The 17,121-nt window shown below is 35.0% G+C and overlaps 1 protein-coding gene across 1 annotated transcript; it reads left to right on the forward strand.

Annotated features, from left to right (window-relative positions):
* Nucleotides 1-15,703: 15,703 nt before the first annotated feature.
* On the forward strand, nt 15,704-16,569 carry LOC145684873 (trypsin-like). Its single transcript, XM_081757230.1, has one exon. The coding sequence runs from the start codon at nt 15,727-15,729 to the stop codon at nt 16,549-16,551; it is 825 nt and encodes a 274-aa protein (XP_081613356.1). The 5' UTR covers nt 15,704-15,726; the 3' UTR covers nt 16,552-16,569.
* Nucleotides 16,570-17,121: the final 552 nt, after the last annotated feature.

The raw sequence follows: 17,121 nt of genomic DNA on the forward strand, positions 1-17,121 counted from the left end.
GTGCCGAGTACTGCTTTACTGTCTACGCAGGAGCGTTTCCAAAATCATAAACGGTCAAAGTCTGAAATACGTGTTCGGCGTTTTGACGCTGATGAGTTTGCTTAGATGATCCCGCTTTTCTATGCAATCGGATTAATCTCGACGGTGAGAATGAAGATATGAAAATGAGAAGGGTGAAAAGACACACACAAACTGTTGTTTGCGCGGGAATATTAAAACTGAAGGTAAACTAGAGGAGTAATAAAATTTTCAAAATTCAAGCAGTTGTAGAAGAGGGGCCTAAGGGATCAGAACTTAACACAATGAATTTTGTCTTTTTCAAAGACTGATCACTACCAGTGTTTCTTTTATTTATTTATTTTTTATTCCATTGACATATAAAATGCTTCCAATTTGAATGAATTTGTTGGGATCATTTCTCCATCAACTACTTGTATCGCGAGAATTCAGAACTTTCACTAATTAACAAATGAAGAAATTTCTATAATTAGAACATGTAGTAGCCAATCTATATTTTGTATTTTAAATATAAGCATTAAACATATTCTTTATCTCCATCGATCAATATAGAGAAATTCACAACTGTTGTCCAAGTAGATTTGTATACAACCAACCGTAGTTTTGTCAAATTTAACAGAAACTCTAAAATATGCCGCTTGTAAACATCTCTTATTTGTAAAAGTATACAAAATGATCACTTTTGATTGTAGCAATGATCTGTCCAAGCAGCTTGATAAAAATTCAGAGTAGCGTAACAATAAAAGTTACTCCTTTTATATGAAAGAAAAATACGCTTGGCAAGGTGAGTATAAGGGACGCTGAATTTTACTTCGCTCCGAGCGCTGAAATGAAACATAATGAATGCTGGATACGAGAAGTATACTTTCAGTATGGTGATGCAAGGTAAATGTATTTGATTTATAATTTTATTTTCTGGCTAGATATTAAAGTATCGAGACTGGAAAAAAATGTCAAATAATTTCTTTAAGCAATCTCTTCATATTTTCTGTGGAGTATATTAATTAATCTAGAGTGAAATGTGTAACGTATTTACTCTCGAATGCAATATATTCATTAATAAGTTGTTCAAGCGCCTGTTTTCTTTCATTTTAAAGATTAAGACGGAATTTCTCTGCTCGTTAACGGCTGTGTAGGCAGTGTGAGGTGTCACTGAAGCTTGATTTACAGCATCTCCTCCCCCAAATGATGGAAAGTGTACAGTATCTTTCTTTTGATTTCCACACAAACAAGGCATTCACCATATACACGGCAACTCTGGAAAAATTTGTCTCTTTAGACACACATAAACTATCCTGACAGTTTTTCGAAAGCAACAACTACACCCTGTGTTCCCCATTTCCACACCCCTAACTTGTTTTCTTCTCTGATGCCGACTATAGTAATCGTGGTTGAGTGCTGAAGGTGGCCGTCCAGTAATCTGAAGGTACTCGGATCGGATCTAAGAAGGGACAGTATGTTTGTTTCATGTAGAATTTTTGGTGGCGATTGATCGGCGATGACACAAGTATTATTATCGTCAAATATTTGAATACTCTGATGTTCCAATACTTGAACTATCAAATCTTCAGGAATAATAATAGTAATAATACTAAACTAAAAACAATAATTATCTCCTAGAAGATTAAAATTTAGTATAAATAGTTTATTATTGCTCAAGTCATACCATTACAAGCAGAAACATGACATTTGGCAAAAATGTTTCGGTTTTGATCAGTGTTTCCCAAAATAAGAAGAATTTCTCCTCTCGTTTCTAAAACAAAACAAACAAAATCGAAACAAGAATTTACATTCGGGACGGGGCAAGGCTGACTCAAATTATCGTCTCGCTTTGGAGATGAGAACCGAGACGAGACGAAAAATATTTCTCGTTATATCTCGATTCTGGAAATTGTGTATGTCTATTCTTTAAGTAACAATTGCTTTGTAGATTGAATCCTATACGCTGTTTTGTTACTTTGTATCTCGGGGCTCATTAAATTTATTATGGTATGTGTACGTATTTTTGTACCAAAGCTTTTATAATTACTTCTGCATTTCCTAAACATTAGTTTATTATATGCCTTACTCTTCAGTGATATTCAGTTATTTTTAGTACAGTTATTTGCTTTAAAACGTTCAAATTTAACATAAGTAAATCCACACGTTAAGCGGGTTTGCATCACCTAACTATGAAAACATTTACGAACACTCCAACCCTAATCATTTTAAGATTGAAACTGTTGTATAAAAGTTATTAGGACTTAAAATCGAGCGTAATTTATACGAGAAAGACTTTTATGCTTTGCAAGACCTGTAACGTCCAAATATTCACCACAAACGTATAGTCATATCGACATAAACAAAAACGTATGGAGCAGGAAATCCACTTTACACAAAAGTCAACAGAAACTCAGTGAAGACATAAGAACTGGTCGAATGGTTTTCGTCAATATTCTATCAATCAGAAGTTTATGTGTTCAAATCCTGTAGGAAGTATTCGTTTTTTTTTCTTTTTTTTTAAGTGTGTTCCTATTTTAATCAGATCAGTGAGAACATTTCTTTGAATAAATCTTTGGCAACTACTTTTCTCTCAAATTCGATTAGAAGGGGACATTATATGAATTGCAAATGTAAAATCCATAACTGAGAACAAAATATTAATATGTGCAATATTTCATTATTATCCTTTGATTTGTAATGAAAAACTAATTATAAGCATTGATGATTTCAGAAGATTCTCCCTAGCGATGGTCAAGGAGGGAAAACTGATGAAACAATATTAGTCCACTTTGAGCATAATCGAAGATATGGGTAAGAATTGGGATATTTATATCGACAGGGTCTAAAATTCTCCCTAAGATCATCCCCTGAAATCATCACTGTTTGAATTTTTTTTTAACAAATAGAATATTACATTTGTTTCTTTTTCTACGTTTTGCAATGGCAAAATCATAATTTTAAGGAAAATTATAATACGATAATCATAAAGATTTATAGAACTAATAAAGTAAATATTATTTTGTAAGTTATCGATTTCTAGTCAGTTTAAAACTCGACTATTCGTTTGCATCGCACTTTAAAGTAAATCTTCTCTCTATATAGTTCTTACTGGAAATCATGTTTAACTCCAATTACTTAATCAATATATTTATAATATATTTTTGTTGTAATATTTTTACTGTTCAGTGTTGTATACACTTCATTTCCCAAAGCAAAATCTCGCAAATGTATAGTGGACTAGTGAATATCAAATTAATTATCATTTAGTTTAGGTAAATACTGCGTCGCCTGATTTAATACTGAGTACTTTCACTAATAATAATAATAATAATAATAATAATAATAATAATAATAATAATAATAATAATAATATCAAATTAATTATCATTTAGTTTAGGTAAATACTGCATCGCCTGATTTAATACTGAGTACTTTCACTAATAATAATGATAATAATAATAATAATAATAATAATAATAATAATAATAATAATAATAATAATAAAATCATATCCATATCTTTATCGGAATTTCAGGCTTAGTCAATAATGGAATTCAACGTGGTCTCTATTCGAAATTCTATTCAATCGAATCCGCTAGAAATACAGAGAGAAACTTCGAGAACAGGCAAAAAATATTACTTTGGTGGGACTGGAATTAACCTTCAAGAGGTTTTTTTTTTTTTTTTTTTTTTTTACAATTTACAGACAAACGCCTTAAACACACTTTTATTTTCTTTAAGGTAACTTATTCCCCGAACGTATCTGAGTAACTTGTCTCTATTTTCTACTCGGTTATACACGTTTTAGTCATTTCTAGTAACTTGAACGACAGGAACATGAACACAAAAACATCTAGGACAGTTAAAATTGCAAACTTTCCCCACCGGGAATCGAACCCGGGACCCCATACATTCAAAGCCGCACGTGCTAGCCACTAAACCAATGGGGAGAGCGAATGAAATGTATTGTGTAGTGTCTGAAGTTTATACCTATGTCGCCCAGTTGTAATGTCTATTGATTTTTTATTGTTTACCGTATTTTTTACTTTGAGGAATTTTATATGTTATTTATATATGTTATATTACATATTGGTCCATAAATATTATTTAAATAATCAAAATTATTAATGATCTTCCATGGAAATTCACTGTATGCGCTGTAGAAACAAAAGAATGCAGTTTACTTATATTAGTCAGAATGCAAATTTCTAACAGGCTGTCAGAATGCCTTAATGGAAAGCAGTGGTTCCCAACCTGGAGATGCGCAGCTTCCTCCTGGGTAGGCATGAAGAGCGAGTAAGGGGGCGAAAGCTACTGGCAGAAAAGAATTGGGAAACAAAAAAAAATAAAGCACCACTTATAATAACTCTTTAAAATTTTGCTTGACAATTTTGTGACCTTTAAAAAATAATACTGCACTAGGGGAGCACGCAAAAGTCTTGTTGGAAATAAATATTAATTCCTGATATTATTATATATATTATTATTATTATTATTATTATTATTATTATTATTATTATTATTATTATTATTATTATTATTATTATTATTATTATTATTATTATTATTATTATTGGTCTCCCACTTCTTGGCCGAGATGTGAAATATTCTCCACCTTCTTCATACCGCTAAATCAATTTCTCCACTGTTTTCTCGTCACAGCCCATATCCCTAGCAATCTGAATGGCAGTGAATGTTACTCGACCTATGATTTCCCCTCGCATATTAACTAATAGTTCTCTACAGCCTTTAGAGCGTGGCATTTTGACACCCTGTAGGCTTTTGCATTGTGAATCGTGTTAGATATAACAGTAAAGTGGATCTTTCTGTTTCTACTGTGCATCATCAGCATCAGTATATCAGAAGTATTCCGCCATTATCAGCGGGTCACTTGCCGCAGCTGAGAAACTGCTATACTCCACGATCTTCTGTTAACCTCTCCATCTTCACATACGATTTTCCTGTTTTGATATTTCCAAGAGCCTAATTCTGTTTCGATATAGTCTAATTCGCCCTTCCCTCTATTTCCTATTTCCTCTAGCACATCCCTCATCATACTGTTTCTTCTTAATCAATATCCTAACCAGTTTCTCTTCCTTCTCTTAATCATATTTTTCTCCTACCATTTCTAACACCCTCTCATTCGTTTTCCTCTCGACCCAACTATTTCTCTCCATTCTCCTCCACACCCATATTTCAAACGCCTTCAATTGTTTCTCATAATTTTTGCGTAATGTCCATATTTCTGTCCTATAAATGCAGTACACGATGCATTTTATGAGTCTTTTTCAACTCTATTCAAGATCCCACAAAATAGTATTTTCTTTATCCTAAAGGTGTCTTTCGCCATTCTATCCTTGCATTTATTTCACGTTCGCATGTCATATCATCACTAATAATACTAAACAGATATCAAAAACTAGTCACCTGCTGATTTTTCCCGCTCCTACTTCTATATTTGACACCGTTCGCTTCGTTTCAATTACCATGGATTTTGTCTTTCGTACATTTATTTTCATTCCATACTGTTCAAGAGCATTTCTCAATTTTAATACATCTTATTAATTTTCTTTTTAGATTCTGTAACAACAACAATGTTTTATGCCAAAGAAAACAAGGTATGGTTCGTGTTCCTGCGACAATTAGGAATGTGTCAGGAAATTTTTATCTAGAATTCGGTGTTTTTCAACCTATAGGGAAACATGCGTATTGTTGAGACATGGGTCAATATTTTTCTCGCCCTTAGTTTTCAAGATATGAGATTAGTATTTCGTACAGTTATTACATACACTATGTAGTATATTTCGAAATATTTTTGACGCTGAGTGTTACAACCCGGGGCGCACAGAGGGGCCCAAAATTGGAAAAAGGATTTTTTCCAAAATTTCCCTTTTGGGGAAATTTTCTTCCCTCACGTGCACGATACGGATATGCAAGTTATACCGTTCGGTACTCCGATTCATGCCGAACAAGACGAGGTACGACTCGTGTTCCTACAATGATTAGTCTTTATGCTGAAGCAGATTGCATAGAAAATTGACTGAAAATGTATTATCGAGGGAAAATTGGTACATCGGCCATAGCGTCAAGACTATTTTCCCCGTACATTCTTCGTTCCTCATTATTTTTTAGTGAAGTAAGGTTTTTTGGTATCATTCGCATGTGCGTGTCATATACATGAGCGGAGAAATTCGCGATAAAATAGGATTTTTCAAAAAATCCCTTTTTCCCAATTTGAGCGGGAATTTCTCGCATTTGGCACATAATAGGGACATTTAACTGATGCAGTTGGAAACTCTGCTTCATTACAAAAACACGAGGTACGAACGATCATCCTAGCGTCAGTAGTGTTGGTACTGTACCTGCTTGACTAAAAGCCTAAAAATTACCTTTAAAAACCCAAAATTTGAAAGAGTTAAAGAAAATAACTGAATACCATTGAACAGCAAGGCTTTTTATAAAGTAAGGATGTGCATAACTAATTATAAAAGCTTTGCTACAAAAATACATACACAGGCCATAATAAATTTAATGAGCTCCGAAATACAAAATAACAAAATAGTGTATAAGATTCAATCTACAAAGCAATTGTTACTTAAAGAACGGACATACACCATTTTGAGAATCGAAATAAGACGAGAAATGTTTACGATACTTTTCGCCACGTCTCGATTCTCATCTCTAAAGCGAGACGATTATTTGAGGCAGCCTTGTCCCGTCACGATTGTAAAATGTTAATTCCCGTCTCGATTTTGTTTGTTTTGTTTTAGAAACGAGATGAGAAATTCCTCTTCTCTTTGTAAACATTGATCAAAACCACAATATTCTTGCCAAATGTCACGTCTCTGCTTGTAATGGTATGACCTGAGCAATAATAAGCTCCTAAACTTTAATCCTCTACGAGATAATTATTATTATTAATTTAGTATTACTATTATTATTATTCCTGAAGATTTGATAGTTCAAGTATTAAAACATCCGAGAATTCAAATATTTGAAGATAAAAAAACGTGAGTCACCGCTGATCAATCGCCACAAAAAATTCTACAGTAAAAAAAATCATAGATCCGATCCGAGTACCTTCAGATTACTGGGCGAGCGCCTTGACGACTGAACCACGATCGGCATCAGAGAAGAAAACAAGTTAGAGATGTGGAAATGGGGAACAGAGGGTATAGTTGTTGCTTTCGAAAAACTGTCATGATAGTTAATGAATGTCTAAAGAGGCAAATTTTTTCATAGTTGCCAGGTATATGGTAAATGCCATATTTGTGTGGAAATCAAAAGAAATGTACCGTACCCTTTCCATCATTTGAGGGAGGAGATGCTGTAAATCAAGACACCTGACACATGCTTACACAGCAGTTAACGAGTAGCGGAATTCCGTCTTAATCTTTAAAATGAAGGAAAAAAGCGTTTGAAAGACTTATTAATGAATATATTGCATTCGAGAGTAAATACGTTACACATTTCGCTCTAGATTAATTAATATACTCCACGGAAAATATGAAGAGATTGCTTAAAGAAATTATCTGACATTTTTTCCTGTCTCGATACTTTAATTTTCAGCCAGAAAATAAACTTATAAATCAATTTACCTCTCATCACTAGACTGAAAGTATACTTCTCGAATCCGGCATTCATTATCGACTCAAACAATTTTTATTATTATTATTATTATTATTATTATTATTATTATTATTATTATTATTATTATTATTATTATTATTATTATTATTATTATATACTGGTTTAGACCGTTTTTAACTAAAAAAATCAGGTGAATACTGAAATTAGCACCTTGATATAAAGTCCTAACATACTTTCTTCTAAAACAGCTTTTCGTGTTTTATTAATTTCTTACAGTGTAAATAACTTCACAGCTTTATCTGAAGATTTATTATTAAATAGTAAGTAAATATGTCAATGTAACGGTAAGAGATTAAGAAGATTTATTCTTGAAAATTATCACCATTAGCGAATTACTCATTTAGCGGTTGAATCTACTGAACCGTACCTGAGCGAGAAGTTAGAACTCATATTGTTTAAGTGTTTTGACAGATCGCGTAGCACTGATGAAACTTCTTAATAGCATTTTGTTTGTTTATTGGTTTTTGGTTTTTAGTGTTCCTTTATAGTAGCTGAAGGGGCGCAGGGTGGCTCAGTGGCAGAGCGCTTACATCTGATGCATGGGCTCCTTTGTTCGATCTCCGAACAAGTAAGCTTATGGTGGACAACATCGTGTCCGTGGGTTTTTACGGGCTGCTCTCGTTTCCTCCCACATTCACATTCCACCAATTATTAAATCATTCATTTGCCTTAATCATCCATCTCCCTTAGCATAATGGGCATAACGTGGTATGTTAAACTGAAATATTTCTTTTTTAGTACCGGGACCCTTTGAGACATGAACCAACAGATTAAAACTGGAATCCGAATAAGTGAAGTGCGTTTAAATTTCAATGCTCTCCCTCCGGAAATCGAACCAGGACCACGTTCACCATAGGCCCTTCCTAGCTATTAAACCAGCGGGGAAGGCTAAAAGATGTTTTTTATTACTAGTTGCTCCTCCCTCCCGAAGCCTTCGGCTTACTGTACGCTATAGGTTAAAATTGCTTAACTGTACGTTCCAATTGTTTACATTTAAGTTTTTAAGCTTGTCCATTAACTTGCGGTTACACGAAAATTAGTGTTCAAATCTAAATATAGCTACGGCCCTTATCTTAATAATAAATAGCACAGCATAGAGTTCATTATTATTATACAGTTTCAATACTTAAGTTGAGAGAATACAGATATGAGTTGTAATTACATCTTCACAATATATTGCTGTAGAAATCCACAAATACGAGTATTAATGCCCAAATATTAATATGATCGCAGATTCAAATGATTCAATTGAAACAATATAGTTTTTAAGTTGCAATTAAGTCGTCACAATAGTTTTATATGCAAGTTGACTGCACGTTAGTGATGGCTATTGATGTCTAAGCATGACTGTGAACTATTAAGAATTAGCGTTACTTACAGGCTGAATCGTTTCCTGCTATTCGAAATAAAGATTTATTACGTCAATAAACTTTGCTTAAGAAAGTAAATTCAGCTGACCACAAAGATAATTTCGAAAGGGGTTTATCTCCAGCTTTAGACAAAAAGAACTTTACTATATTTTAACGAAATTATCTTAACGAGGTTAAACATATAAATAGAAACTGTAGAGTAAAAAATATAGGCTATAAGGATTAGCCTATATAATGGATACAGTTTCTGGTGTGATTGAAAGTACTTTTTACTTTTATTAATTTATGTAATTACGTTATTACATTCTAACCATAAAATATTTATTCCATCAGTTGCATCCTTTTTTGTTTCCTTGAATTGGGATTTCTACAAGGTAAATTAGATATAAGACTGGCCACCCTGTAAAAAAATGGAGAAACGAGTTACAGAGTTAATTCTGTTAGTGGTTTTATATTTGATATTATCCGTTAATTTCGTACATTTTTAAATTGTTGTTTATTGACAATATATTTTTTCCGTTTCTCCTTGTGTCTCAATGTGTAAATTTTCACAAATATTATACAAATCAGAAACCCTGTTATATTTGCATCCTGAGGGGAAATACGTTTGGTACGGATAAGTATTCAACTCGTTTGTGTGTTATCGAATTTTGCATTTTTAATATTTACAAATAAATTATTGCATACCAATATTTAGCATTTTCAAAAGTCATTTAGCGAATAATGAATTCGGACAAGTTCTTTCGAAGTTGTATTACCTATCAATCAATGGGAATGGAACCTAGGAGTTCAGGCCCTGTTAGACTCCCAAAATTTTCATTGGGGGCTGGGTTCTTCCCTCGAATGATCTATCCATACTTTAATTGATTTGCACATAGGACTGCTGTTAATAATTTCAAAACTCAGCACAAGGCTTTGTGTTTACTTAAAAAAATAACCTACTACATATACTGCCTAATCTATCCTTATAGTATTTGATACGCATATATGTATGTTTATTTAAAGTAGGTTAACCTGTTTATATAATCCCTCATTTGAGTTAATTATAAGATTATTTAACTCCCTCGACTGTTATCTTCTCATCAGCGCCTCTGGTGACCGTATATTTTTTTCTGGTACTGTGCTGGGTACTGTGAGTACAAGTATCCAAAGATTTCCTTTTGTCATTTCGTCAGTCAGTGTTTCACTTCACTCCCGCACATAAACACTTTACGACTTGTTCTTCTAACAGGTGGGGGCAACTTCGTGCTGCTGTTCTAGTTACTCTGATAGGCGTCATTAATCTTGGAGCTGGCGTTAGTTAAGTTGCCTAACGGATTTTGTACCTCAAGAATTTATGTGACTCACTGTACACTATTAGGGATGCGCACGAGTCGAGTCGAGTCGAGATTTAAGCCTGTCTCGACTCGTCTCGAGAAAATGATGTCTCGACTCCTGTCTCGACTCGTCTCGAGAAAATGTTGTCTCGGCTCGTGTCTCGACTCGAAAATATGTTTTTGTCTCGACTCATGCCTTGACTCGAAAGTTTCTGTCTCGACTAGACAGTTTCGAGACAAGACGTCTCGAAATTCGAGTCGAGACAAAATATACGATTTAAAATATACCCACACATCAGCCAGAATATTATGACTACCTATCTCATTGTCAGTGTGTCCAACTTTGGCACTGATAACAATGGCGACGCCTCTTGGCATGGATGCAATGATCCTTGAAAGGTCACTGGAGAGAGTTGATTGGTACACACAGGCAAGGGCGCCAATTTTTCTGTAAATTTGGAGGGGGGACATTCAGATGCCGAAAGCATATATATGAGGATTTTAAGACAAATTTGCCAAATATTGTATATTCATAAATACAATGCGGGGGCCCACATGAGCTTTGGGGGTGCCCGGGCCCCCTCGGCCCTCCCAGGATCGGCGCCCTTGCACACAGGTCACCTAATTCCCATAAATTCCGAGAAGGGGCGGGCGATGCGCTCTGAAGTCATGTTCAATCACATCCCATTTGTGTTCGATTAGGTTCAGATCCACCGAGTTGGGCGGCCAGCACATCACTTGGAACTTGCCCCTGTGTTTCTCGAACCACTCCTTCACAATCCTGGCCTTGTGATATGGTGCATTATCTTTTCGAAAAATGCCACTACCGTTGGGAAACATGGTCGTCATGAAGGGGTGTACGTAGTCTGCAAGCAGTGTGTGATACGCCTTGGCTGTCATGGTGCCTTGCTCGAGTTCCACTAGACACATGGATGCTCACGTGAAGGTTCCCCGGAGCATAATTAATCCACCGCCAGCTTGTCTCCGTCCCGCAATACAGGTGTCAAAGAACTGTTCTCTTGGAGCACGACGGATTCGCACAATCCCATCGTCATGATGAAGAAGGTATCGGGATTCATCAGACAATGGAACGCTCTGCCACTGTGCCAAGGTTTAATGATGATGGTCATTTGTTCATTTCAGTCGTAGTTGCCGATGTGGTGTTAACATTCGTACATAGATGGGAGATGGGCTTCGGAGGCCCATCGTTAGGGGTGTTTGGTGCACTGTGTATTCAGACGCACTTGTAATTTGTCCAGTAATAAAGTATGATGTTAGTTCTGCCACAGTTCGCTGCCTATCCTGTTTTACCAGCCTCTCCAGCCTATGACGTCCGGTATCTGTAATGAGGTGGGGGCGCCCACCCCCTCGACGTGTGGACGTCGTTTCCCCTTGGTTTCGCCACTTGTTGAAGACACTCACCACAGCACTCCTCGAACACCCGACAAGTCCTGAAGTTTCCGAAATTCTCCTGCCGAGTCTCCAGGCCATTACAACCTGCCCTCGGTCAAACTCAGATAGATCGCGCGCCTTCACCATTCTACACACGGCCAGCACTCTCGCTGATAGTGTGACTAACTAGCAGGCATTCGTCGGTAGGTGACGCAGGTATCGCCTGGACGGGTTTATATCGATAGTAGATAGATAAGAAGTAAATTTAAAATGTAGGAAATTTTCAACATTTTAATTAACTTGCAGGAAATTTCACAAGTTATGACAAGAAGCAACTGACTTGGACAAGACAGCGGTTAGTTGATGAGGCAAACTTTTTTCTGGTTTCTGAGGTGTGTGGCTTTGACGTCAACAAGTATTTCATACCTTGTGAAATTTTGACGTTTTCTGCTCATCAGTCGCGCTTCTATTTTTTTTCTAATTTTTCGAGATCATGATAATCAACAATACATGTTCACGTTTTCATTCAATCCAACTCAAGCCGCTTCAGATACTATATTGTTATATTTGTTTACGAAGAATTAATTGCGTATCAGAAATACACAACAACAAAACAATATACGTGCTCATCTGCTCTACCCACTACTGTTACTGTATCCACTACAAATAAGAAATGGATTCTACTATTATAGAAATAGATTGATATCGTGATATCTCGGTACTGATATATTAAAAATCACACAAACCTTATTACAAACGAGAACTTATTAGGGGGTCGCTGAAAAAAGAATGTGAGAAAATGGGGGTCGTGATAGGAAATAGGTTGAGAACCAGTGCTATAGGTGAATCAATATTATCAGATTTCAAAACACACACAATGTTTGCTGTGTGCAAAAGTACTAATGCAACCGAAAACTGTGAACATTTCTTCAGTGTTGCCAACAAGTTGTTACAAAAAGTCGCTAAATAGGAGATGAAATGACTCCAATTTTGGGCGAAAAGTCACTAAAATATTTTTCGTGGAATTTTGCCTCTTTCATTATATATATATATATATATATATATATATATATATATATATATATATATATATATATATATATATATATATATATATATATATATATATATATAAGATATATATAAGATATATATAAGATACGTGAACAATTCAAGCTATAGTACTATCTACAAGAACGTTTATGAAAGATTCATATATAACTAACAATAATTTCACTTTTAAATATTTTTAACTTTGTGATCAATTTTACTTCAACGAAATCAAAAATGAGTTTAGAAAAACGAAAAAATTAAAGGTCTAAAAAAATCTTACTTCACTTCTACTCACGCTTCTACAGATAATCAGTTTGCTATCAGTAATGTATTATTTGTGCCTCTAAACGGAAGCTCTGTAAACTAAAGGTCATTAAAAGCCGGAGCTGGTCCCCGGTAGAAGGTAAGAGATAACAACAATCAAAGTGGGAATATAGAGATAAATGTTGTGTACTTTACCAGCTCGTTAACACCTGCATTGATTCAAATAAGCAAAAGGAAAAACACATATACTGTATATCTGAACTGATTCGAGCTAATAGTACTTATTTTAGGACAAGTTGTTTGCAGCACAAAAGTCGCTAGATTTGTAAGTAAGTCGCCAAATCGTCATTCCAAAATCACCAAAAAAGTCGCTAATCGGAAAAATTAATTTTTGCCGCTATCCTGGATGGCGAATCCCCTAGATTTAGCGACTTTTCCCCCAAATTGGAAACACTGCATTTCTTTTATATTTTTTTTTCTTTTGTAAATGAAAGTTCATGAAACTATTTTAGCATCTTTTTTTTTTTTTTTTTTTTTTTTTGTAATTTGTGGAAGGTTATACGTCGACATCTTCAATGCCTTCCACTATTATGTACCCGTACAAAGTAAGCTCGAAGGAACGCAATAAACAAGCCGCTCGGGAGAGTAATTTTCCCGGAAATAACTTTTTTTTTTTGTGCACAACCCTAGCCAGTCGTTTTAAGTTAGTCACAAAATTTATATCACGGGGAGTCAAGGTGGAAAAACACGAGCCCTGCGGGGCTTCAAACCCGTTCCTACTACTACTACTTATCTGCAAAAAAAAAAAAAAAAATAAATAAATAAATAAATAAATAAATTAAATATAATAAAAAAATTAAAAAAATAAAAAGAAGTAATTAAATTCCTTTCTGAGTATTATTTTCATCGTATTTTAATGGAAAAGTGTTATAAAAATTTAAAAGAAAATTCTTGGGCCGGGTTTGAACCCACGCCAAAAGCGACTTCCATTACTAAAACCTTGCGCTAGCACTTTTTGTGTTCTGGGCGGGGGGCAGATCTTTTAGTCGGTTTCAGACCTGTGGAATAGTTCCAAAACGAGAGTGGAGTTAATACGAATAACTCATTTTTTGTCAAAAAGTCAGGGAGCAATGCTCCCCCAAGCCCCTCATAGCTTCGCCCATGCTTCCTACGTGCGAGAAAAGTTTCAACTACTTCTTCAACTGTTCGGAGTTCCCTTATTTGTATGTTTTTAAAAAAGTATTTTTTAAAAAAGAACACTTTCTTCATTTGGACTCATGGAAGACAGGGGGGCTAGAACTTCACCTCTTTTAGTATTGTGTTATAGAGCCATGTACTACACTGGTATAAAATAATGAATTCAGCCCATTTTGTTTCAAGTTGGTACTATTTTTCAGCCAACTCCAAAGCTAGGGCGGTGGCAACACTGATTGAATTTCTACATTGTCTCCTAATTGTTAGGTATTTTGTGTACGTATTTGAGAAAATTACTATAAATGTGAGAACAGCCATTTTGGAGATAGCTATGGGAATATGTTTCGAATCCTTTGATTGGTAGATAAATTGTTTCGAGGTTTTTCATTGGTTAGTTTTATTGTTCATAATTAAAAAAGGCAGTGTCATTATTCGTATATATATTTACTCTGGCCACAACTGACCACGAACACAATGGTGTAAAAAGACATTGCTAAACTAAGAAACAAATTGTCACCGCCAGGCTGAGACCGCTATATAAAAAGATATTGAAAAGGATCGTAAGTTGCAGATTTATTATACGGATCCATACATGAATTCATTGCATATATACTTCTTTTTCCAGTAAATCGACTCTCTGTACGTTAATCATTTTTTGAGTTTGGACTTGCATTCATATGTGAAGATTTATTTTAGGATAGCTTCAGTGTGCGTACATGATAAGAACTATTGGTCAAGACACTAAGCAACTCGTGCTAAATGACCACTAAAAACACGAATTCTATCTAACCGACTCAGAGAAAGAGAGCAGCAGGGGGAACCGATCGCCCGTAGGGAGAAGGCGCATCAGTGACGTTGAGTATACACAAACGGGGATAGCGCAAAACACTGTATATGGCATAAAAACACTTAACTTACGTGTTGGATTATGTAATTCTACATTACTAAGGACATTATGGGTAATATGTCTTTACCGCTTGCACATTTGTGTTCCAAAATGACGTAACACATTACTAACGTAAAATTCACAAACATGTGGGTCCCTTAAATCTCAGACACTTCTATCGTTGCGTGTCATGAGTTAGGAAACTAAGTTCAGATACTTCATTTCACTTCACTTGTATACTTTATTAATGGCTTCCTTATGGGCGAATCCGTATTTAACAGCTAAGATTTTCATGAATGTATTTATACGTAGACATGCATGACGAAGATAAGAATAGAACATGTTTCGATTACTCACATGCTGATCTATTAAAATATGATTACAAATTTGTCTTGTATATTTACAAATATATGGATTCAAACAGTAAATCTGCACCGTTCATAATATATGAAGGCCTCATAAATACTACATTTACCTTTATTTTAACTAAATTCAGTGTAATAGGCGACTGGAACCTTATATATTCTCACTCGACGTTAAGAAGAAGAAGAAAAGAATGATAATAATTCGCAGTTTATTGTTCCTCTATATTGTCCATGTTATGAATTGTCAATCCAATACGATTAAGTGGCGTATTGTTGGAGGACAAAAGTCTACCCCCAATGAATATCCGTTTGTAGTGTCGATTCGCATTAATAAATTATCTTGTGGTGGATCAATCATATCATTGGACTGGGTTCTAACAGCAGCTCATTGTGTTGTAGATACGAGAGGTTATTTAATAGCATCTTCCGAATTTGTTGTATATGCTGCAACGAATTTTTACTCTCCTGAAGATAATTTCCAAACACGCCAGGTTGGTAGTGTATTTCCACACAAAGATTTCGATCGTTTTCTTCATCAAAATGATATTGCAGTTTTGAAAGTTTCGTACAGTTTTTCAATTCCTGGAATATCCGTTGCTGTTCTCGCTACGGCTGAATTTATGCAAGAATTTGGCTACGAACAACCATGTACAGTGGTTGGCTGGGGAAAGTTAAGCTGGGAAGCTTATTCACAATCTTCACCAGAACAGATGAAAGTTTCTGTGCCTTTACTGAACATTACAATGTGTAAAAAATATCTTCAAAAGATCGGGAAAAAGTTATATGATCCCATAGATGGAACAATATGTGCAGGTTATGAGACAGGTGGTTATGACGCTTGTCACGGTGATTCTGGAGGTCCATTGATTTGTGATACATACGTTGCAGGGATTGTGTCCTGGGGTGTGAGATGTGCCCAACCAGAAATTCCTGGAATGTATACCAATGTGGCTTACTATAGGTCCTGGATTGAACAAACTATTAAAGCAAACAAATCATGTCTGTGTCCATTACTATGTAATGTTATATTAATAATGTTGCCGTTAAGTTTTCTACGTTAATTAATCAGTAATCAATTAATATGCAAATTTGATAAAAAAAAATATTCTTTTTTACTTGAAGAAACAAATGAAAACGGTTATATCTTATTCAATTACGGCTTTCTAGCTTGAGTTTCACTAATATACTATTCTATTATGCATTTTTATACGTAACAAGAAAATATATAGGGCGATGTATTTACTCTATATTAGGATACTATTTTAGTCAGTTCAAAGGTTGGCATCTGATCTGGACATTAGTTATAATTGATGGTTCGAGTTACATCAGATTCTTCATGGGAATAGGTTAGTGAGCAGGCACTGGCAACTGCAGAGGATTGAGTATAGCCTGTTCCCCCCAGTGATTTTTAACGAATCATAGTGATTCTAACGATTCATATTAGTTCATAATGAATCGGAATCGCATGTTATAACGATTTAAGCTGTAAATCTTGTGGTAAGGAAGCTTTAGTATAAGTAGTAGTAATGGTAGTGGCAGAAGCGGTGGTAGTAGTAGCGGTAGTAGCAGTAGTAGTAGCGGTAGTAGCAATAGTAATAGTACTACTATTAATAGTAGTAGTAGGAATAGGG

Source organism: Thermobia domestica, chromosome 5 (genome assembly GCF_964235325.1).
Source record: "Thermobia domestica chromosome 5, izTheDome1.hap1.1, whole genome shotgun sequence".
Classification (NCBI taxonomy): Eukaryota; Metazoa; Arthropoda; class Insecta; order Zygentoma; family Lepismatidae; genus Thermobia; species Thermobia domestica.